At 38.1% G+C, this 22,994-nt stretch overlaps 2 protein-coding genes across 2 annotated transcripts; one reads left to right on the forward strand and one right to left on the reverse strand.

The window, feature by feature from the left end:
• The first annotated feature begins 1,994 nt into the window (after positions 1-1,994).
• Positions 1,995-6,516, forward strand: LOC141441423 (caspase-1-like). Its single transcript, XM_074106147.1, has 5 exons — positions 1,995-2,622; positions 3,245-3,417; positions 4,073-4,227; positions 4,710-5,090; positions 5,838-6,516. Exons 1-5 carry the CDS (start codon positions 2,067-2,069, stop codon positions 6,022-6,024), a joined length of 1,452 nt encoding a protein of 483 aa, XP_073962248.1. The 5' UTR covers positions 1,995-2,066; the 3' UTR covers positions 6,025-6,516.
• Positions 6,517-7,574: 1,058 nt separating this feature from the next.
• LOC141441456 (uncharacterized) lies at positions 7,575-21,355 on the reverse strand. Its single transcript, XM_074106204.1, has 9 exons — positions 21,239-21,355; positions 18,890-19,306; positions 17,856-18,040; positions 17,171-17,337; positions 16,567-16,684; positions 13,594-14,038; positions 11,618-11,796; positions 9,919-10,088; positions 7,575-9,342 (listed from the first exon to the last, which is right to left on the reverse strand). The coding sequence occupies exons 2-9, from the start codon at positions 19,200-19,202 to the stop codon at positions 9,132-9,134; spliced, it is 1,788 nt and encodes a 595-aa protein (XP_073962305.1). The 5' UTR covers positions 19,203-19,306; positions 21,239-21,355; the 3' UTR covers positions 7,575-9,131.
• Positions 21,356-22,994: the final 1,639 nt, after the last annotated feature.

A 22,994-nucleotide genomic window follows, 5' to 3' on the forward strand; every position in this document is an offset into this window, starting at 1 on the left:
AAATAACAACCGATGGGCTTAGAGTCATAAAGTTTGGTATGTAGGTAGCTGGACCTCTGGAATAACACATAGGCTATTTTTTACCCCGATATTCCCACGGGATAGGGATCAAATCTTGAAATAATAACCGCTGGGCTTAGAGTGATGAAATTTGTTATGTAGGTAGCTGGATGTCTAGAAAAACACATAGACGACTTTTTGACCCGATATTCCCACGGGGATACCTAGAGATAAAATGTCGAAATAACAACCACTGGGTTTAGAGGCATGACTTTCTGCCAAGTTTCTTGCGGCGCATTCTCTTGGCAATGATGGTCTTTCCGAAAGCGCTGGTAGTTTAAAAAATGACGTGTAAAAGTGCCCATTGCGGCCTATTTACTGAATAAATGATTTGAATTTGAATTTTGAATTTGAATTTGGATAGGGAAAAATTTTGAAATTTCAGCACTGGGTTTAGAGTTGAATTTTGTACAGTTATTCACAACACAACCTCAATGAAGACCACGATATATATTTTGGAAATTTCCAGGGGAATTTTGTGAAATCCCGAAAATTTTAATTGCAACTACTAGACCGAATAGTTTACGCGTGCGAAGCCGCGGGTAAAAGCTAGTATAATTATAAATTTTAGGTTTGATTGATTTTTAGATTTATATAATTAAAAAATATATTTAAAAAATTCAGACACTTTTTTATTTGTGGCTGTTGACTCCTGAATACCTTGGTCTTAGACGAAGATTTTACTTTATGCACTAGAGCATAAAAAGTCATTTTATGTCGCCTAGATCCAGCATAAACACGAACATGAGAAGTGAAAATACATTTTCTTCAAAATGTTCGTCTAAGACCAAGGCAATCAAAAGTTTCAATGTATTTTTAAATAATATAAAAATTTGGATAAAAGTCAAATAAATCAAAACAAACGAAAAAAACTAAAAATTTGTAAATATAAATTAGCAATGTATGAAAAATGAAAGGTACCTAGTAAGTGGACAATGTTTCCCCTGTTCTTATTTCATCTCCTCGCAATCGAAGTGAAAAGCCGAGTGCAAAACTCGAGCATTAAACCCATTTTCTCCTCGACGTGTCTATCCACCCTCACATATCTCATATATGAACGTCTCGGGTAAAATGGCTCGTTTTATGCTCTTGTTTATTTATTTATTTATTTCAAAGAAACTTACACAGTATAACAGTTAAACACTATGGCACTGCGCAAGACAAACACTGAGAAGAGACAAAGAGATTGAATGACAATCCAACAAAACAACAATTCATAAATAAAAGGTATAAAACAAAACAAAACATTTAAACTTTTTTTTGAAGTACAGGTGTACAAACGTGCATCGATCATCTCACAGAACCTTATCACATACACAATTCCATCGACCATCAAACACGTCACACTCTGGAGCTGATGCAAGAAGGCCATTAAGAAGGCACTGTGCGCAAACTAGCGGCGACTGCCTGCGAGAAACGGATTCAACGGATTGTTGTACAATCTACTATTTTCCACGGTTTTTAAATAAGAAAGTTGGTGGAAATCGTGTTCTATTGGACATCCCCATGACTATGATATGATATCCGACTTGGTATAACATTGCATCTTGAAACTTTTTAGCATTACAAGAGCTGCGTTGCGAGACTTGCAGCTTTTCACATGTAATTGTTTTTGGTGGGATTACATTTTATCTGAAAGAATTCGCCTAAACTTGTCTCTTCTAACATTAACTTTTGTTATCTACAACAATGTCGTTTATTTTTAGCTTTACCCAATGTTTGTTTAAAATACCTATTTTATTGGAATTTGTCTGACTCATCAAATAATAACGCATTGCCTTCTGTGTCTCTATTTTTGGTAGCGTTCACGATTTAACAAGCGTCATGCCAAGCACTTAGGCATTACCTATTAGGTATTGTTTTATCAATATAAATAATTCGCGCTTCTAACAAAATCCGTTGTATATTATCTATCTTCGATAAGATTATTTTACAGCAGATATTATGTTGTGAAACGCGGTCAGTCGGTGTACCGCGGTTACAAAAAGTTGTCCTAAAATAACAAAATGTCTAATTCATCCGAAAGTGAGAATGTTAATTACAGTGACAGTGAAGAAGTGTTTTCTAAAGCAAATAGATCGAGACGTAAAAAGTATGTGCCCAATTTTAGGTTAATAAAAGGCTTTGAGTCTGACAGAGAGACAAAGGAATTTCAATCAGTTGAGAGTGATTTGAACGATGTTATAACGACAGATGGCATTATGAAAGCCCCTCCCACTGTTCAAGTTACTTCCCCTGAAACAGAAAACTTACCCGAATACAAAAGGAAACCATCTCATTACGAAGCAGAGTCTAGCAAAGAGGAAGACTTTAGTCCAAGTCCGGTGGAACAGATTTTTAACACTAGAGCATTATCGAAGCACAGTTTGACGTACGAATTAGAGAAATTTGAGAAAAATGCGATGATTATCTTTAATCAGGAAAACGTAGACGGGTATGAAAAGAGATTAGGGACAGAAAAAGACGTAGAGGCGCTGGAACGGACGTTCAAAAAATATGGTTTCGAAGTCGAGGAGAGGAAGGACAGGACTAAAGCAGAGCTGTTCAGCGAACTAGAAGCATGTATGTATAAACATTATGCAATTCGGTGAAACAATAGACGTAAATGGGGGGAGGTGAGGAAATGGTTGCAACCCATTTTTAACAGTCTTCAGAAAAAGGAGGAGGTTATATGATTCCTATTTGCAATTGTTTAACAGTGGGTTAAAGGTTTTAGCTTAAATTGCACCAAGGAGGCAGCAAGTTACCTTAAAGATAGTTAATGCCAAACCAGCCATCAAATCAAAGGGAAGCGAGAAGCGTCTCCGGTTTAGCTTGGGTAAAAATGCTTTCGTAAGTCTCCACGGATGTCCAGCAGATGTCCGATAGTATGTATGTATGTAAACTCTTTATTGCACATAAAAATAAAAATACAAATACACAAAGGCGAGCTTATCCCTAAAAAGCCAACAACGCCACCAACAACAGAGTTTAATGAAATTTTGTGAGCATATTCGATACTTATATAGATTTTTTGTAGATTCCGTTTTTGGGGATTAACAAATTGGCTGAACTATGGAAAGACGTAATCATAAAGATTGGGAAAGACATAAGTACTCTTGAGGTCTTAGCTCAGACTACTTATATAAAAATGGGTGTCATAATTTTAAATAGTACTTTCTAGTAAAAAATAACTTTTCCCCAGTCGCAAACACCGACTTCACTGACTACGGCTGTGTGGTCGTAGCTGTGCTGACGCACGGCTCCCGCCAGGGTCTGCTGCGAGCACGCGACCAGCCATTTTGCGAGCTAGAACTGGTCAAGCATTTCCTGCACAAGCCTTTTCTGGTCACCAAGCCCATCATATTCATCATACAGGTCAGTAGCTGTGGGTCCTTATAAATAGGCTCAGAGTTGCCAAGTGATCTATGAAAGGAGCTATGCCCGGGGTTTCTCTCCGGGAATTAGAAATGAGGATATGCGAAGTAGAACGAGGGTTACCGGTATAGCCAAGCGTATTAGCTCGTTAAAGTGGCACTGGGCCGACCATATAACACGGAGAACCGATGGCCGTTGGAGCCGGAAAGTCCTCGAACGGAGACCGCGGCTTAATAAGCTCAGCCAGCGTAATTTATGATGTAAACCAGTGAGATGGACGACTGACCTGGTTAAAGCCGCACGTTCACGGTAGTTGAAGGTCACTTACAACCAATGCAACTGGAGGTCTATAGGGTAGGGGAGGCCTATGGTCTAACAGTGAGCTTCCTACGGCAGATTATGATGATGTCAGGGGGAGCGGAACAGCTCCGGCTAGAGATGGCCGCACGTTTAATCGTAGTGCAAGCTAGAGCTGCTCACTCCTCTGACCACCAAACACATAAGAAATAATCGAAAATTAGCCTTCAAATGATAACTCATAGATATGATTCGAAAAAGCAGTTCTCTGATTGCCTATGATAGTTGTTGAGATAGGGTGTGATTTGACAATATTTTTTAGTTTTTGGTTATAATAAATAAGTACCTTTCCATCCAGGCTTGTCGCGGCACAAAATCGACGGCCGGCGTCGCGGTCCACTACGCTGGCCGCGTGAGGAAAGACATCGACGAAGAAGTTGAAGCCTATACCCTTCCCGTGGAAGCCGACATACTGATACTCCACAGTTCTTACATAGGCAAGCCTTCACACAGGTGATACTTCCACAACGTAATTGTTTCAGTAATTTCTATGTTTTTTATAGTTTCATAATGTCTGTTTGTTCATCTGTCGGTCCATCCGCTTACAGACTAGGTATTAGTGCTAGAAAAGTGCTGAAAAAAAATTTTGGGGTACTTCCCATAGGCGTAAAGTGTGGTTTATCCTTCCATAAGATAGGTAGGATGGGATAGGTCTTTTAAAATCATTCCGGGGTTGTGAAAACTATTCTTCAATACAGTGATTCGTTTGCCAAATATTCAACTTTAAAGTACAAATGTTTGTTTAAGTAGAGCATCCCCCCCCCTCTTAAAGCTAAATAGAACTGTTGGTTTGAAAATTATAAAAAAACTCATGATGAAAGTTAAGTATATCAAATATACAAGGAAACCTATTACGGCTAAGTTTGAGAATTAAAGTAGTTTGAGCGTAAATAGCTGCCTAATTTATTAAATTTAACTACTCGGTTTGCTTTCAGAAACGAACTGTACGGCTCCTGGTTCATCCAATCGCTTTGCGGTAAAATCGATGACATGGCAGACTCTCATGACTTAGAGGCTATCCTAACCGAAGTCAAAAGAGAAGTAGCCATAGACCGATACCATAAAGAGTACAACAGGAGGACCTTAGAAATGGACATAAATAAACAAATGCCGGTCACAACTTCAACGTTGATAAGGAAGCTGTATCTGAAGAAGTACGGCGAGGAGACGGTGTATTACAGAAGGGTGAAGAATGTGCGACAGTCCTCGAGGAACGAGGTTTTGGACAGTGGAGGTCCGATAACGCCTACACTGATGCAGTATACGACGTGCTCCTGTTTCCTTTCACACTTCGATTACATTAAAACATGTTTGAGGTGCGTAATTGGAATGATGTACATAAATTTTCTGATCACTTACATTCGTGTTCTATTTAGTAAAATACTGATTAACTGTTTTAACTCTAGTTCCGACTAACTTAAGTGACTGATCTGAGGCCTTGTTGTCTGCACACTTGGAATCACAATCGTTTTCACCACTTCTTTCTGTCACACAGTATAAGACGTGGATAGAAACAGATGGTGAATCGCGGAGGTTAGGTAGTGCGTTAGACAATACGGCTTCTGTTAAAATTATATTATAAGGGACTAATTCAACAATGACCAGCGGTCGCGTTGGATGGAGACTTCCTTTATAAATAGCTAGACAATGAATTTAAGATATTAATATTTTCACGGAATAGCGAGTTCTATGCACAACGTGTCTACTCTCTGGACAGTGACCGAAATCCAAAGTGGATTGTAATCTTTGTCAGAAACTTCGTAACATTGTAAATTATTTGATTAGATGAATACAAAAAATATATTTTCAAAATAAAATAATGTTCCGCTTTATACATCCTAAACCAGTCATTTCTCCGTTAATACCATTAGGTGTGAGGCTTTATATTTTTTAAAGTTTATAAGGTTAGAAATACTCTAATTAAGTCGTTCTATTCAACTTTGTCGAGCGAGACGCTAGTGACAAGTTGTACCTACGTATACTATACTAGGCTTTGTAATAGGATGCTAAGTTGTAAGCCAGCAAGTTTTACCTTAAATAGCGTAAATTTGTTTTGTTTACAGGCTCTTCATAGAAGAAAACCCTGATGATGCAACGGCGAGAGGCTTCCTCAATGTAGCAGACACATTCAAAGATGACAAAGAATTCAACTCCTCGAAGGAGGTGATGCTACGAACAATATGCAGCCATCTAGTAACCAATGCCCAGGAGTGCAAATTCTTCAAATATTTGCATATGTACAAAAACTAGGATAATACTTACGTTAAAATTAAAAACTGAGACTATTAGGTATCAGTGTGGGGATTTAAAAAATTTGCGTTATATCTGCTCAGAATCAAAAATATTATCGGTTCTCATACGAAAATAAGTGTCTTAAATATTAAACAGTATTTTCCATAGGTATTTTCGCTGTCAGTTTTGTTGCCTCCATACATGCATTATGTAAAGCTATAAAACTGGCCCATAAATATTTTTTTTCTTACGTTACGTATATCGTGCATCGGGTTAATTCCAGGGTACAGTCAAGTGCAAAAATATTGACACGGCCAAAGTTACAAAAATATGTACACACGACTTCATGCACTTAACATTAAGGTCGTGTATACATATTTTTGTATCTTTGCACTCGACTGTACCTAGGCAGCGTTAGTTTGTGCCGCAGCACCTCGCCGCCACCCCACATCACTGCCTACTTAATATAGTTAGAGTGAGAAAAGTTTTTCCATGTCAGTCTTTATGACATTGACTTAAGATAAAATAGCTATTGATTATGTAGACATTCATATATTATTTAATATTGTAGAACATTTTTTTGTTCTATCATCAATAGTTTCCACAGCGCATGCGATGAAAGATTTTTTATGGCAACTTTTTGACACTTTGAGTTTCATTATTGAAGTTTTAGTACGGAACCCTAATTTTTTCTGGTAATAAATATAACCTATAGAACTTTGGAATAATTAAGCATTCTAAGAGTGTAAGAATTTTTAAAATCGGTTTAGTCGTTTTTGAGTTAGTTCGTAACAAGCATACAAAAATCCAAAAATCGTAATCTTCTAAAAAGTAGTAACAACATTTATAGTTATAGAACCGCTGTTTTTGGAAAATCAACCCCTAAAGGGGTGAAACAAATAAGAGATGGAATATTGGCGCAGTACTTAAAAGAAGGGGTTAATCTTTTATTATTTACTACGTTTAAGTTAGTGACTTATGTATTATGCGACAAGGTTACTACCGTTTTCTTATGGGTCTCAGTATTCTCAACCCTCTAGCATAAGGTTAGGGGTGATCTCTCCAAGGTATATGTTTGTGTTCACTGTATAATAAGTCTGTATACAATTAACGTATTTTAGAATAAGCTACTCAAATTAATTTGTGATAAGTTAGAAAGATTAATAAACTATAAAATCTGTTGAAACGTTTTTGTTTGAAATTACAATTTATAAACGTTAAGTTTGTATTCGTGTATATGGAACCAAAATAGTTTATTTATTTCTAATAAAACAACACTAAAATTGATTTATAAATCATTAATTCATTGTTTTTGTTTCTCCTAAATATTTCCCACAGATTTCAGTAATTGGTCACTTTTATTGTCAGCTTAGGTTCTAAAAAACCGGCCAAGTGCGAGTCGGACTCGCGCACGAAGGGTTCCGTACCATTATCTATACAACATTAGACATTAGCTAAAAAAACACGATTGTTGTATGGGAGCCCCCCTTAAATATTTATTTTATTTTAATGTAACTATTTATTTTATTTGTTTATTTTATTGTTCACAAATGTTATGATTCTTGAAACCATAACTCAACGGGCATAGAAGTCTAAAATTAGGTATGACAAATAATTTTTAGGATTAGAGTGGTTAGAAAAAATAAGAAGAAGAAATATTTTTTGTACATTTTTTTATTCGGTTTTAATACAAAAACCGGCCAAGAGCGTGTCGGACACGCCCAAAATAGGGTTCCGTAGCCATTACGTACGACATACAGTACGGAATATTCCAAGTTTAGGTCGAAAACTTAACCGTTATTTCCTTGTAGTTTTACTTACTACCATCCTGATTTTTTTCAAATTTTTCCACCCACCGGTTTAGATTTTAGAGGGGGGGGGGGATGATCGATTTTAACGAAAATTGCAAACAAATCACTGAATCGAAAAATCGTTTTAGCAACCCCCTAATGGTTTTAAAAGACCTATCCAACGATACCCCACTTTACAAGGTTGGACCTTATAGAGCTCAAAAAGTACTATGACTTACCATTGAATTAAATAATCTGAAAGCAATATAAAATATATATTTTTCACTTTTGAATAAATGGTAACCATAGTAATTGTTTGTGATGACTAACTTTCAAACCGCTATAACATAACTCAAAAAGTTGCTTAGGTGACTAGACACGTTCTTTCCGGGGACCCTTCAACTAGAGCCGGCCCCAAATGTCATGTCGTTCGATATCAAAGTAACGTGCAAAATTTGTATAAATTGTTTGTAGTAATTCACATTTTATTTCGAATTCGTTTTATTTTAGACTGATATTAGAATTGAGGTCAATTTAAATTGCTTTTTAGGGTTCCGTACCTCGAAAGGAAAAAACAGAACCCTTATAGGATCACTTTGTTGTCCGTCCGTCCGTCCGTCTGTCAAGATCCTTTTCCTCAGGAACGCGTGTAGGTATCAAGCTGAAATTGATATCGAATACTCTACTACCTACTACTCTAGTATCTGCGGTCCCTTGAAGCCTTGAAAAAATCAAACTTTTAAGTCAACGCAATCAAAAGTTACAACCAACAACGTTATTACATACAAATTGCCGTGAATAGAATAGAATAGAATAAAATAGAAACCCAGAATAGAGCCGTGCACTGAAAACCTATAATAGGGTACTTTCAGTTGTCCTAGAAACTTGAATTTTAGTGTGAAGGTAGCTATTATAACACAACCAACTGGAAAAGTCTGAAAATCTTCTGTAAATATAAATGACCAATATAATCTGACCCCACACTGCGTACGTTTTGCTTAGGAGCAGGGCTCTGCTTACACTGGTGCGTTAAATCACTCGGAAAAAGCGGGAAATATCTTCAACACACGGTTCCCGTTTACATACCTATTAATGTGTACGGAACCCTCGGTGCGCGAGTCCGACACGCACTTGCCCAGTTTTTTTTTCCAGAAATTTTCTGAATTTGAATGTCGTAATAAAACCGAAATCGATGTTATTATGAAGCAATAATAAAATTTTCACAGATAAGCAGTTTATTGTAACAAAACAGTATCTTTATGCTGGTCGTAATGTGCGGTTTTTGAACACATTATAGAAGCTTTATGATATGAGTGTAGATGAAAAAGTACTATTCTATTCCTCCCTCTTATAATTTTCTGCAAAATACAATTTCCTCAGTAGCGTAGAGCTCGTGACCGGCATTTGTTTTCCATTTTGAAACTCCTTTTTCAAAGCGATTTCCGTCCGAACTCGTCGAAATATCTTTTCTAAATGCTCTTCAGGGGCGTGTTGGTTCACCAGTTCGCAGATGGTCTGTATGAACCAGGTACCACTGTCTAATGTCCTGGAAAAAAAATGTACATTACAGTACAGCATGATCATATGGCTCGAAGCTTGTCGGTTTTCTTCTTTCTCTTAAAGATTCAAATGAAAAAGAACACCGATTTTTGTTTCTATTTCCAAAAGACCTAGTTTAAGTGTACTGCCAAGGCCCGGAAAGTAGGGAATGTCGAATGAAGTTGTTTGCAAATCTAGCACCGCGAGTTTCGATCAACAAAAAGTACGTACTGGTGATCGAAGACCGCGAGGCTTGTAAAGATACGAGTTTGTTTATGTCGTGGATAGTGCAGTGCTTTTAAGGGTTCCGTTGTCAAAATGATAAAAACTCTTATAATTAGTTTCGTCCTGTCCCTCCGTCCGTCCATCCGTCCGTCCAACCGCCCATCCGTCCGTCTGTCCGTCGGTCCGTATGTCACAGGTATTTTACTCAATCACTAAATAAAAGACGTTAAAGTTTGAGTATCGGTGACCATGGTAGCTTGCGATGGCTGGTACTTAGTTTGGATGTTAACTAACAAATATTTTTTAGGGAGGGAACCCGTTTCTCCAGTTTTTCAAACTATTTATATTCTGATGTTACCTGACCGATGCTTTTCCAAAGAAACAGCTGTGGAAAATGATCATGTCCGCTTCTGTTGGCAGGCAGTAACCGTTCAGTCTATTCAAATCAGCATCCAACTCTATGAGGCTGGTGGCTCGTTGAAAAGCATTAACTGACGCAGAATTGGCCAGTATTCTGCCTCGACAAGCCTGAAAATTAAATCAATAAAAAAAGTAAGGTACGAGTGCTCGTCACCCCATAGACGTACCCATAGACGTTTTTTTTATTTTAGGCCCCTATTTTTTACCTCGCTGACGAGTAAATTCCTATATCATTAAACAAGCATATATATATATATATGTTCCAGTGTGTTCCAAGAAGTAGTGATATACTAAAGCCGGGGAGAGGACCTAGAGGGCTATCTGAATCACCCCCATATAAATAAATAAATAAATAAATATCACGGACAATTCACACACACCAATTGACCTAGTCCCAAAGTAAGCTTAGTAAAGCTTGTGTTATGGGTACTAAGCAATGGATAAATATAATTATATAGCTATAGATACATACTTAAATACATATTAAACACCCAAGACCCGAGAACAAAGATTTGTATTTTTCATACAAATATCTGCCCGACACGGGAATCGAACCCGGGACCTCAAGCTTCGTAGTCAGGTTCTCTAACCACTAGGCCATCTGGTCGTCATATATATATATATATATATATATATATATTCGACTGGATGGCAAACGAGCAAGGGGGTCTCCTGATGGTAAGAGATCACCACCGCCCATAGACACCTGCTACACCAGGGTATTGCAGATGCGTTGCCAACCGAGAGGCCTAAGATGGGATACCTGAAGTGCCAGTAATTTCACCGGTTGTCTTACTCTCCACGCCGAAACACAACAGTGTAAGCACTGCTGCTTCACGGCAGGATTAGCGAGCAAGATGGTGGTAGCAATCCGGGCGGACCTTGCACAAGGTCCTCATCATCATCATCATCATCCCAGCCTATGTACGTCCCACTGCTGGACACAAGGTCCTACCACCGCTAAAATTTATTTATTTCGGAGATCTCGCAAACGGCTCTACGGGTTTTCATGAAATTTGGTATAGTAGGGGATGAACAAACGATCTAAGTAGCTTGATTTTATCTCTGGGAAAACGCGTGTTTCGTCGTGATTTTTAGCCCAGGCGAAGTTCGGTCGCCCAGGTACTAATTTATAAATACCTACTGGTATGTTAACCACGAAATATGTACAGTCGATTTCATAAACATGTGACGAAAATTTATATTAAAAATATCTGAAAGCGACTCTATGGTTAACGGCGTAGAAGCGTGTTCAGGCATTTTTAAGGCAGATAACGGAACTGTTAGAAAACAACGTAACTAAGCCGTGTTTTTGGCTTAATGGAATCGGTGTGAGATGTGCTTTGGCTACACATAACATATGTGAGAAATAAAGAAGTTTTTTAACAAAAGAGTAAACCCGACTCCAAAAAAAATAAAAAAATAAAAAATGGAACCGACTAGCTCGAAGACGGTGACTCAGCATGACCCAGCAGGAGGGATTGAAACCCATAGTGTGAAGGTGAGGTAGACGACTATTGTTCCACTTCTGCTGGGTCGTGTTAAGTCATCGACTTCTTCCTTCGAGCTAGTAGGTACCTAGAAAAATACCATGGCTTTTCATTGTGCAAAAGTGTCTGGAATGATCAAATATTTACCTGAATAAGGAAAATGATAGGCTTGCAGGCCAGCGTGGAGTTGTAGTGGGAGTTAAAGCAGGCGAAGACCTCCCGCTCCCGGTAGTCAGCGTCAGCAGCCAGCAGCATCCCGTGGTCATCTCCGTGCGTCAATATGGTGACGCAGACGCAGCCGTATTGCGAGAAATCCCTTCCGCCGACTAAAATTAATAAATAAAATAAATAAATAAATATCACGGGACAATTCACACCAATTGACCTAGTCCCAAAGTAAGCTTAGCAAAGCTTGTGTTATGGGTACTAAGCAACGGATAAATATAATTATATAGATAGATACATACTTAAATACATAGTAAACACCCAAGACCTGAGAACAAACATTCGTATTTTTCATACAAATATCTGCCCCGACACGGGAATCGAACCCGACAAATCACACACACACACACAGACAGATCGAATTCAAGGACACACCACAAACTACGGCCAACAAGGCGTAGACAGATAGATGAAAGGTTTATTTGGTACTGCAAACGCAATCTAGATTACAGAAATACAAATAATCAGTCTAAACAGTGATGACATATGGATCCCAGACGTGATGTTTCTATATTTAATGAAAAAAAAACCCGACCCCGAAACTTGTCGAGCTAAACTCGATTTATGACGTGAGTTATCCGGTTTTTTCCATTATAATATGAGAGAGTCTCACGGTAGTTTCATGTTCAAACGTGGTGCTTCACTATAGGCTCAGAGTTGCTCAGCGAGCTATGGGGAGTGCCATGCTTTGGGTTTCTCTACGCGATCGAATCAGAAATGAGAAGATACGTAGAAGATTGAGGGTCATCAATATAGCCAAATGAATTAGCTCGTTGAAGTGGCAATGGGCAGGCCATATAGCACGGAGAACAGATGGCTATTGGTCCAGAGAAGTTCTCGAATGGAGACCACGAAGCGGAAAACGTAGGACGTAGAGGACGTCTCCAAAGAGGAGATTGACTGATGACCTGGTTAAAGCCGCAGGTTGTACATAACACTCCTTCGGCCAGTCGGGTGATTACAAACGTAATTTTGGAAATGAATTCCAAAAAGCTCAGAGGTACCATCAGCCAAATAAGTGGTCTATAAATTTTCAAGCAAGTTCCTATCAAATGATTATGTCGCTAAAGTCGAACTTTCAAGTTAACAGACACGTCTATTGGCATTGTTGTTCTATGACGTGCAAACGATTATCAACTTTAGGGTGGTAGACCACATATTTGGCTGATGGTACGAGCCCAGAAGGTTTCGGTGATGTCAGTTATTGGTGAATTGGCTAAGTAAAGTTTTTTGAAGAGATGGGACGGAGATAGAGGCGACACCTAATTCTTATAAGTGGAATAGATTTTATTTTATAAAATAAGTGTAAGTTACCGACGCTGATATAAAGGCAGTTGTCTCACCGCCGGCGAGGAAACGATTGGCTATGGACTATTTTCTCGCTCAAGAAACGAACAAGAGATATAAGATCCTGTGTGAGTAAAAGAGACACATATATTAATAGTTGATCGCTGGCGGTTCACACTGCCGGCGAGAACTCGCTCTTACATTATTTGTAGCAGCGACAAGAGCTATAAGACTCGTTGAGCTATAAAATTAGCTCAGCGATACTCGCTCAGCGCTGTTAGCTTGGCGGCCGCCCGGCTCGAGCGAGTAGAGCGAGTAATCGCCCGTCGTGCTCGAACACTCGCTTCTCGCTGCTAGCTCACTAGTTTCTAGTTACTCGCTCTGCTCGCTTCTCGCTCATCGTCGGCGGTGGGACAAGTGCCAAAAGTTCAATACGTAATAAAATAATAGTTACAAGAATGTTTTCAAGCACATGCTATCTTAATATTCACTGAAACGCATGGCTATAATAGAAAAGTTATGTTCCAATTTAAATTAAAAATAACTACCATCACTTTGTGTATTTAGGGCTTATCTTAAGACAACTTATTAACTTCCTGTGATAAACTTACATTCTGTCAACTTGCTCAGCAGTTCTTCTTTGCTAAGATCGTCATATGTCGTCACTTCGAAACGGAATCGCTGGAACGTTTTCTTTAATGCATTTTTGTCGTACTCAGTACCAATCCTGGGACTCACATCACGCTGCGCGTATTTCTCGTGATTAAATATAACCATGGCATTCTTCTGGAACTTATCTAATTCGTAAGTAGCTGGTAAAGATTCAAATGTTGACCCTCTTTGTATTCCACCATTCATGAAACTAGATTGAGGACTTGCGACGGTACAATCATTTTTGGAATTTTGAGAATTTGTTACTGGTGTGTAACTAATTGAATTATTTTCTATATCTTCATCATCTTCCTCGTCTGGTGGGAATGATTCTTCGGCTTTCTTGTTTTTAAGATAGATATGTCTTGTTACGGTAGAAGTGAGTGATAACGTTTGTGTCCATTCCTGTTAAAAAAAAGAATTTTATAAATGGACAAACTACTTCTTCATGGCTTGGTTCACCTCACCAGCAAGTCCATTCATTTCATTCATTTCATTCCGTTCATTTCGTTCATTTAGTTCATTTCGTTCATTTCGTTCATTTCGTTCATTTCGTTCATTTCGTTCATTTCGTTCATTTCGTTCATTTCGTTCATTTCGTTCATTTCGTTCATTTCATTCATTTCATTCATTTCATTCATTTCATTCATTTCATTCATTTCATTCATTTCATTCATTTCATTCATTTCATTCATTTCATTCATTTCATTCATTTCATTCTTTTCATTCTTTTCATTCATTTCATTCATTTCATTCATTTCATTCATTTCGTTCATTTCATTCATTTCATTCATTTCATTCATTTCATTCATTTCATTCATTTCATTCATTTCATTCATTTCATTTCGTTCATTTCATTCATTTCATTTCATTCATTTCATTTCATTTCATTTATCTATTTTATATACAGAAAACTGAAATGAGCTTTATTATTACTAATTACTAAACAAATGTTTAGTAATAAGAATTAAATAACAGACTAATTAAAAGATTAAATATTACTTCAACAATGTATGACGAACTTTCTTTGTGAACACGTCAATATTCAACGATAAGTACTTCCTCAGCCTCGTATCTACCTGAATGTATATGTCGGCGGCCGATCGTAAAATCCGCCAGATCACGAAATTCCTAGGCATATCGTGAAATGCCGCCATTTCATGAATTGGCTAAGGGATATCCGCCATATCGTTCAAAACTCACCGTTTAGCGATTTGCCTAGTGACGTTTAGGCAGATCATGAAATTCCTAGGCATATCATGAAGCGCCGCCATTTCATGATTTGGCCAGTTTAGGCAGATCATGAAATTCCTAGGCATATCATGAAACGCCGCCATATCGGTTCTGGCACTTCGCCGGCCGCTGCCGCGGCACGCTCGCTTCGCTCGCTTCGCTCGCTCGGCTCGTGCGTCGTGATCACAATTAATACTAACCACTCCTCGCTTCGCTCGTCGTACCTAAATTTTTCTATATAAATAAATAACAACTATACTTTATTTACCAACAAAATACTAACCTCTAAAATACGGGCAGACGTCCATGGTTTTTTCACATTGTGCACAGAATCCGTTTGATTCACATAAAAAGAACGGAGCTGATGTTCAAAAGCTTCTTTTGCACTTCTATTTTGAATTCAATCACTATTTTCGGTTTAAAGATCATTTTGTTGCGACGCCGACATTTTTCACGCGCTAAACAAACACGGCCGGTCAGCTGGGCACGGCCGCCATTGCATACGCAGCGCCGCCAGTGGCCAAATAAGAAACTATTTTACGATGTGCCCGGTATAGAGCTAGGAATATCGACGAATGCGTTGCTCTAATCGATCTGCCGTATTATTTCTCAGGCACATCGTGATATGCCTGGCCAACGTTTAGGCATATCATGAAATGGCGGCGTTTCACGATATGCCTAGGAATTTCGTGATCTGGCGGATTTTACGATCGGCCGCCGACATATACAACAAATCAACATTCTATCGTACTTAACATAAAGATGATCCTAAAGCAATATTGTGGCCAGATACGAGGTTGTGAAAGTAAGCGGTCGATATGTCATTGTATTTTAAAGGGGGCACCCGTTCACGATAACGTTCGAATTTCAAAAACTCTTTCCAGCCAAGAGGATAAAAATGACTTTCCACGCAGATTTAGCTCGTAAAGAAAGCTTTTGCGAGCTAGTGAGGTGAAAATAATGATGCTCTTGATGGATAAGGGCTACGGATTATTGCTGTTGATTGTATCGATTTAAGACTAGTATTCCGGGTCCTAATTAAATAGAGCCGGTGTTTCATGTTCATTTCATTTCATTCATTTCATTTATCTATTTTTTTATTATACAGAAAACTGAAATGAGCTTTATTATTACTAAACAAATGTTTAGTAATAAGAATTAAATAACAGACTAATTAAAAGATTTAAATATTACTTCAACAATGTATGACGAACTTTCTTTGTGAACACGTCAATATTCAACGATTAAGTACTTCCTCAGCCTCGTATCTACCTGAATGTATACAACAAATCAACACTCTATCGTACTTAACATAAAGATGATCCTAAAGCAATATTGTGGCCAGATACGAGGTTGTGAAAGTAAGCGGTCGATATGTCATTGTATTTTAAAGGGGGCACCCGTTCACGATAACGTTCGAATTTCAAAAACTCTTTCCAGCCAAGATGATAAAAAACGACTTTCCACGCAGATTTCGAAGGATAAAGAAAGCTTTTGCGAGCTAGTGAGGTGAAAATAATTATGCTCTTGATGGATATTCGTTTATTTATTATTGCTCTTGATTGTATAATTTAGGACTATTATTCAGGGCCTAGGTAAATAGGCCGCTGAACCAGTGAGTGCTTTGGTTCTATTTGCATACCATCAGAAAGTGAGATAGAATACAATTGCTGGTTAGTTTTAATAAAAATAAAAAATACCATGGATTGTTCAAGCCATTTGGGTGACTGCCAAGCATTTCCGAATAGTTTCATCAAGTCATATTCAGACGAGCAATTACCGATCTTCTCGCATAGGGCTTGTGTGAGCCAGGAACCCCTTTAAACAAAAAAAATAGTTCATTTAAAGGGAATAAGTCTAAATTTAATAATAATAATTGGGACAAATTACACCCAAGCTCCAAACTAAGCAAAGCTTGTATTATGGGTGCTAGACAATGGATAGACATACATCATTGGAATTATTCTGCCTTTTCGCAGAAATATGATTCCCAAATGTTTCATTTGCCGAACTTTCTTTCGCAACTCTAAATTTTCTCCGAAACCATTAAATTATTTCAGTATTTTCTTATGATTTTATACAGGTTGGGTTAAGTATGTATAAAAAATCCAATTGATTGCATGCCATTTTGGTGAAATAAATGAACTATTAACTGTTAAATTAAGACCTGTAACTACGGTTAGGAAAATTCTGAAAAAAAAATTTTTTTCGTAGAAAATCGTGAGTTGGGAAATGAAATAGTTTGGCAAATGAAAGAGTTGGGAATAGTATTTCGCCGAAAATACAGAGAACCCGATGTTTTACTTGTCATAAGCTCCTCCGGTGTATGAACTGTGAAAGACGATTCTCGTGGCATCCGCGGGTAAATGGTAGTCTATCTTCTCCTCAAGGTCTCTGTCAGGTTTTGAGCCGCGTCTCGATCCGACTGCGCCATCGCAATCAGATATGACCGCGTTAGCTCCGCGACTGGCCTGCGAATAAAGCTGTCTACAGACAGAAGTAACGTCGCAATATTAGGGTCATTACAGACGGACTGCATTCCAACTGCAACATAACTGCAATGGGTAGTTTCCTTGGTAAAAAAATATTATTCTAAATACTATCTAGTATTTAATCCATCAGTTAGATTAAGGGGCTGTTTCACCATCCATTGATTAGTGTTAACTGGCGGTTAGGTGTGATGCCGTCTCTATTTGTTTTGTTCGAATAGACGGAGACGGCATCACATTTAACCGTCAGTTAACACTTATCAATGGATGGTGAAACAGCCCCTAAATTATTCCATTGAAAAGTTAGATTCTATTGAAATGTAAGCTACTTCACATCTCTGCATTATAATTTGTCTTGTACGTCGAGAAACTGCATCGCGTAACAGAATGGACCCTTTTCATAACCAATTTCACTAAGATTTCTTTGGAAAATCTATGGTATATCAACATGACGTAAGTAGCCCAAAGGCCACCCTGATACGTGATTCAGTTTTGACTACCTGGATAATGAAAATGATGGGTTTCGCTGCCAAAGCAGAGTTGTTTACGACGTCGAAATGCTTGAAGACTTCACACTCGTTGTACCACCGGTTGTATGATCGGAAGTAGCCTGGCTTCTCGTGGCCGTGCGTCAGTATAGCTACGCACACGTATCCACAGTTAGAGATATCAGGGTCTAAAGCGACTGAAAAGTAAGATATCTGAGTTTAATACTTTGAAAAAATAACCTAACCAACAAAAAGTTGGAAAACCTCTGACTTTGACACTTCAAAGTTCAATATCTCAAAAACGGCTGAACCGATATTGCTAGAAAACCTGCTTTCAATTAAAAAAACAACATTCAAATCGGTCCACCCATTTAAGAGCTACGGTGCCACAGACAGACACACATAGCGGTCAAACTTATAACACCCCTCTTTTTGCGTCGGGGGTTAAAAATAGCTCAAGTAAATTGATAAAGCTTTTTTGCTTACTGGTCTTATTGTACTATATCTGTGAAGTCGTTTTATGTAGTTACATATATCTAAATTAGATTTTGCTAATAATGCATCACTCGTGACCATATGGAGATTTTTACGTCATTCGATTTAAAAAAAATGCTATTTTTTGATAATAATCAGGGTAGTTACAAAAGGACTGTATACCAACCGCAACATAACCGCAACCGACCGCCTCTACATTATATTAGGAACTGCAATCCCTACTTTAATATTATAAATGCGAAAATAACTCTGTCTGTCTGTCTGTCTGTCTGTTACGCTTTCACGTCGAAACCACTGAACTGATTTTGATGAAATTTGGTATATAGATATTTTGAACCCCAAGGATCAACATAGGATACCTTTTATTCCGGTAGAGGGCGCCACCGCGCGATAACCTAGATCCGCGCAGACGAAGTCGCGGGCTTAAGCTAGTGAAAAATATATAGGCAGTTGACAGTTACGTTGCAGTTAGTTGGCATGCAGTCAGTCTGTAACGGCCTTTATGAGTGATAACCGCGAAAGCTGTGGCGAAAGTCTTATGAAATACATACATTCCCTAACGGCTTTTGTCAAATCTCGCCTTGTCATATTATCGTGCACGTGTCCACGGAAATTCATCTTTTCTAGAGTATCCTTTAAAGCTCTTTTGTTTGCGTTACTCCAAGGTCTAGTAGTTTTATCCAAGAACTTGTTATGGTTAAACATAATCATGGTATTTTTCTCCGGCCGACAAGAGGTGTCATGACACATCTTACTTAAGTCATGACTTAAGTAATTAAATACCAATATGTCTATAGTTTCAGTTATTTCATTTTCTTCATCCTTTGAAGGTGTTCTTTCTGTCATTTTATTTTTTCTTGACATTGATTGGTATTCAAAATTATCAAGTTCAGTGGGAGTCCTTGGAAAAATCAATGTTCAAAATCAGTAACGTTGTAAAAGTTTTTCCCCTAGTGACACGGTGGCATCTGGAATAGAAACAGCAAACTAAAGTTAACACAGGAAAGGTTAACAGGAAACTAAAGTACATAAAATATGTTCTATTTATTAAAGTATTAACCTTAGCGGAAACCGACACCGACGACGCTTAGATAAAAAAATATTACTAGGTACTTATACTAAATTAACTTGCAAATTTTCCAGGAAATCAGAATAGTCCCCGCGGGATAGGGATAAACGAATTCTTCGCAGATGAAGTCGCGGGCAACAGCTAGGTGATGCATAATAATTTTTTACTTTTTAGTTGTATTTTTTGGCGGCGTTTTTTTGGCAGCGTTTTTTTTTCGGGCGCTTTTTTTATTTTTGCTGGCGTTTTTTTGTGTTGGGTTTTTAAATTTTTTAATTTAATATCCCGATATTCTGTAAACTGTTTTTATATGCTTGGCTTTCATTTCACATTTATGTTTATGGTGGGTTAATTTAACTGTGTTATAGACTTCATAAATAGTGTTTAAATAGTTTGTAAATAACAATTGAAATAATCCTTAAGAGTGTCGGTGCGGACTTTGCGACTACAGACTCTGGCGAGCGCCTTATCTAAGTCTTCCTTGTGGTTTGTAATTGGTACCTAAATGTTCTTTTGACTCAATATTGCAAAGAAAACAAATAAACCATAGAGCCGTAGTAACAGTCACTATTAATCGAAGATTTTATTTAACAATCCCTAATTAATTTATTGAATCAGGTTATACTTTGCGGAGGTCCATATCAATGAACTAAAACAATTTCTTTGCTCACCCGCGACCTTATGATAGCTACGTCTACGCAAGACATGCTAGTTCTTCACACAAATACATCTATCACCACCACCACACTACACTGGCGCGTTTCGAGCTTATCTTCAGAGCAACATAACGTACACCATGCTACCAGATGTTAGACTCCAGCCAGACACATACCACAGCATCCCTACACATCAACATCTTGTGGTGGTGATCTAACATGTGGTAGCATGGTGTACGGTTGTGTTGCTCTAAAGATGAGCTCTGGTTGAGTTCGAAACGCATCAGTGTAGTGTGGTGGTGGTGATAAATGGGTTTGTGTGATTTGTGTGTGTTCTTACAGTGTGGAGGTGGAGGAACTGCATGAACACGCATATTATTATCTTGTATAAACTTAGCTATCATAAGGTCGCGGGTGAGCAAAGAAATTCTTTTAGTTTCTCAACCTCAAATTATTATTATTTTTGCGGGTCACCTGATGGAAAGCAATCACCGCTGTCCATGGACACCGATAGCATAAGTTGAGTTACGGATGCGTTGCCGGGACTTTGAAAAAAAGAGTAACCCTACTCTTTAGGATGAAACGCGATTGATTGTGTAAAAGTAAGACCTGTCCAACATAACGAATGTGATCAAATGAAGTTGTGCGGAATTCATATTGTGCAGAATCGCGACTAGAAACAATCCATTGGCATTGTTTGTGCGTCGCTTAAAACACGATTGTGAAAATAAGCTTCAGTAAAAACCATAGTAGGACAAAAAACTCAGAGGTGGGGGCGGGGTTTGAGCCCACGAACCTCTGCTTGAGAGGCCATAGGTCAAACCGCTAGGCCACCACGGCTTATGTTCCTACTTACATAATAATAAATAATAATGTGTAATAATGTTACCTATGTTACGAGTATGTGGTTAAAAAGGTTCTCTATCGTTTGCCCGAATTTCATATGCCCGAATGTACCGTTTTCTAGAATTTTCATTTGCCATAAAGTAATTTATTTTTGAAATAGTAATTTTTTCAGAGTTTATAATTAAACTAACCTAACCTAACCTACTGCATTCTATATTATGACATTTAAAAAATCCTGAAAACAGTTACGGTGGGTTGAAACGTCGAGGTGATCATTACTTCTTAGCGTAAGATAAGTCCTGATTGTGGTAGTAAAAAGATGTTCTACTTACGTGCCAACACAGATGTTTGATCACCGCACTGTCGCTTATTGTATACTGAACGAGCTGAGGCGCACGCGCACCCTCGGCGCACTCAAATGCACGGCTTAGGCGCCAGGCCCGCCACGAAGTTCAAAATACGAACTTCGAACTGTACTAAACAATAAAGGCTAACTACTACGAAATTCGAAAATCGAAGTACGTATGGTACCGTCCCGCTGACGCTTATATTATGTATTACGAGTGTGAGAGTGACGGTACGATATGAACTTCGATTTTCGAATTTCGTAGTAGCCCCCCAGTTGCGGTTGCGGTTACTGTGCGACAGAGTATTTTCGACTCAAAATGTCCGACAATGCACGACCTGATAATTAATGACCTTAATAGTACAGTCGCACAATGATTCACGTTTTAATTTCCTTTACAAAAGTACGAGATGTCAACATGACATTAGAAGCACAAAGGTTCCACCCTAGTTTGTTCGACTGTAGATTATATTGTGTCTTGAGGGCGGTAAATAAGGAATTTCGAACGAGATTCTATTTGAAGCCCGAAGTTGGAGACTAAGGGCTAAGGTAGATGTTCGTAATTCCAATGCCGCTTGTTTAACATAGGTAAAATGATTTTCATTACATTTGTTAGTAAATATATAAAATTATATAGACTTTATACTCCAAAAAATATTATTTTTAGAAAAATTGACACTACTTTTTTAACTAATAGCAAGCTATTGCTCCGTAACGATAAAAAATGAAACTAATAAAAAAAATGTTTCGCCTTACGCCTTACTTAAACCTGTACCTGGCCGACGTAATGAACTACTAATTCTATTTAAAAAAATCGTTACGCCCTCAGGTCCAAAAAAGGTCATTGGGTTTTATTTAGTATATAGCTTGTAAGCTAGTTGTTTGACCTGCTTGTTATGACACTGCTTACGATCAAGTGTGTGAAAAGCAAATCATATGAGAGAATGGACTATCCGGTCGTACATTTGATTATTGTTTTGCATTTCGGGTCGACAACTACTGTGCGTACTTTAACCGCACCCTCAGCTAAGAGATAAGCGCGCTATTGTGCGAACGGGTACGTACCTACATTTTCGTATTCCACTAATATTATAAATACGAATGTTTGTAAGTCTATTTGTTTGTTTATTACCACATCACGTCTAAACCGCATAACCGATTTAGAAGAAATTCAATATACAGATACTTTACTTTATACTTTGAGATTTTAGAACATGATTTTATTTAACATGCATTAATATCTTTATCTGACTTTCAGTCTGGTTACCTTTTAACTCAGAAAATATATACGAATTCTTCGCAAACGGCGTCGCGAGAATTAGTAAGTTTATAAGTTCACACGTATCTTTACGCGACGATAGAACGTCCATTTTCAAGCAACGGCGGGTTGTGAAGCAGCAGTGCTTGCACTGTTGTGTTTCGGCGTGGAGAGTAAGACAGCCGGTGAAATTACTGGCACTTGAGGTATCCCATCTTAGGCCTCTAGGTTGGCAACGGATCTGCAATACCCCTGGTGTTGCAGATGTTTATGGGCGGTGGTGATCTCTTACCATCAGGAGACCCACTTGCTCGTTTGCCATCCAGTCGAATAAAAAAAAAAACGGTAGAATTTGCATATAATTTTAGGAAAGTGTGCTTGGTCTCAGGTCCTCCAGCAGATCAATGATATCTATCTAATAAATCTCGGAAACGGTTCCAACGATTTCGATGAAATTTGGTATGTGGGCGTTTTCGGGGATTAC

Source organism: Choristoneura fumiferana, chromosome 24 (assembly GCF_025370935.1).
Source record: "Choristoneura fumiferana chromosome 24, NRCan_CFum_1, whole genome shotgun sequence".
Classification (NCBI taxonomy): Eukaryota; Metazoa; Arthropoda; class Insecta; order Lepidoptera; family Tortricidae; genus Choristoneura; species Choristoneura fumiferana.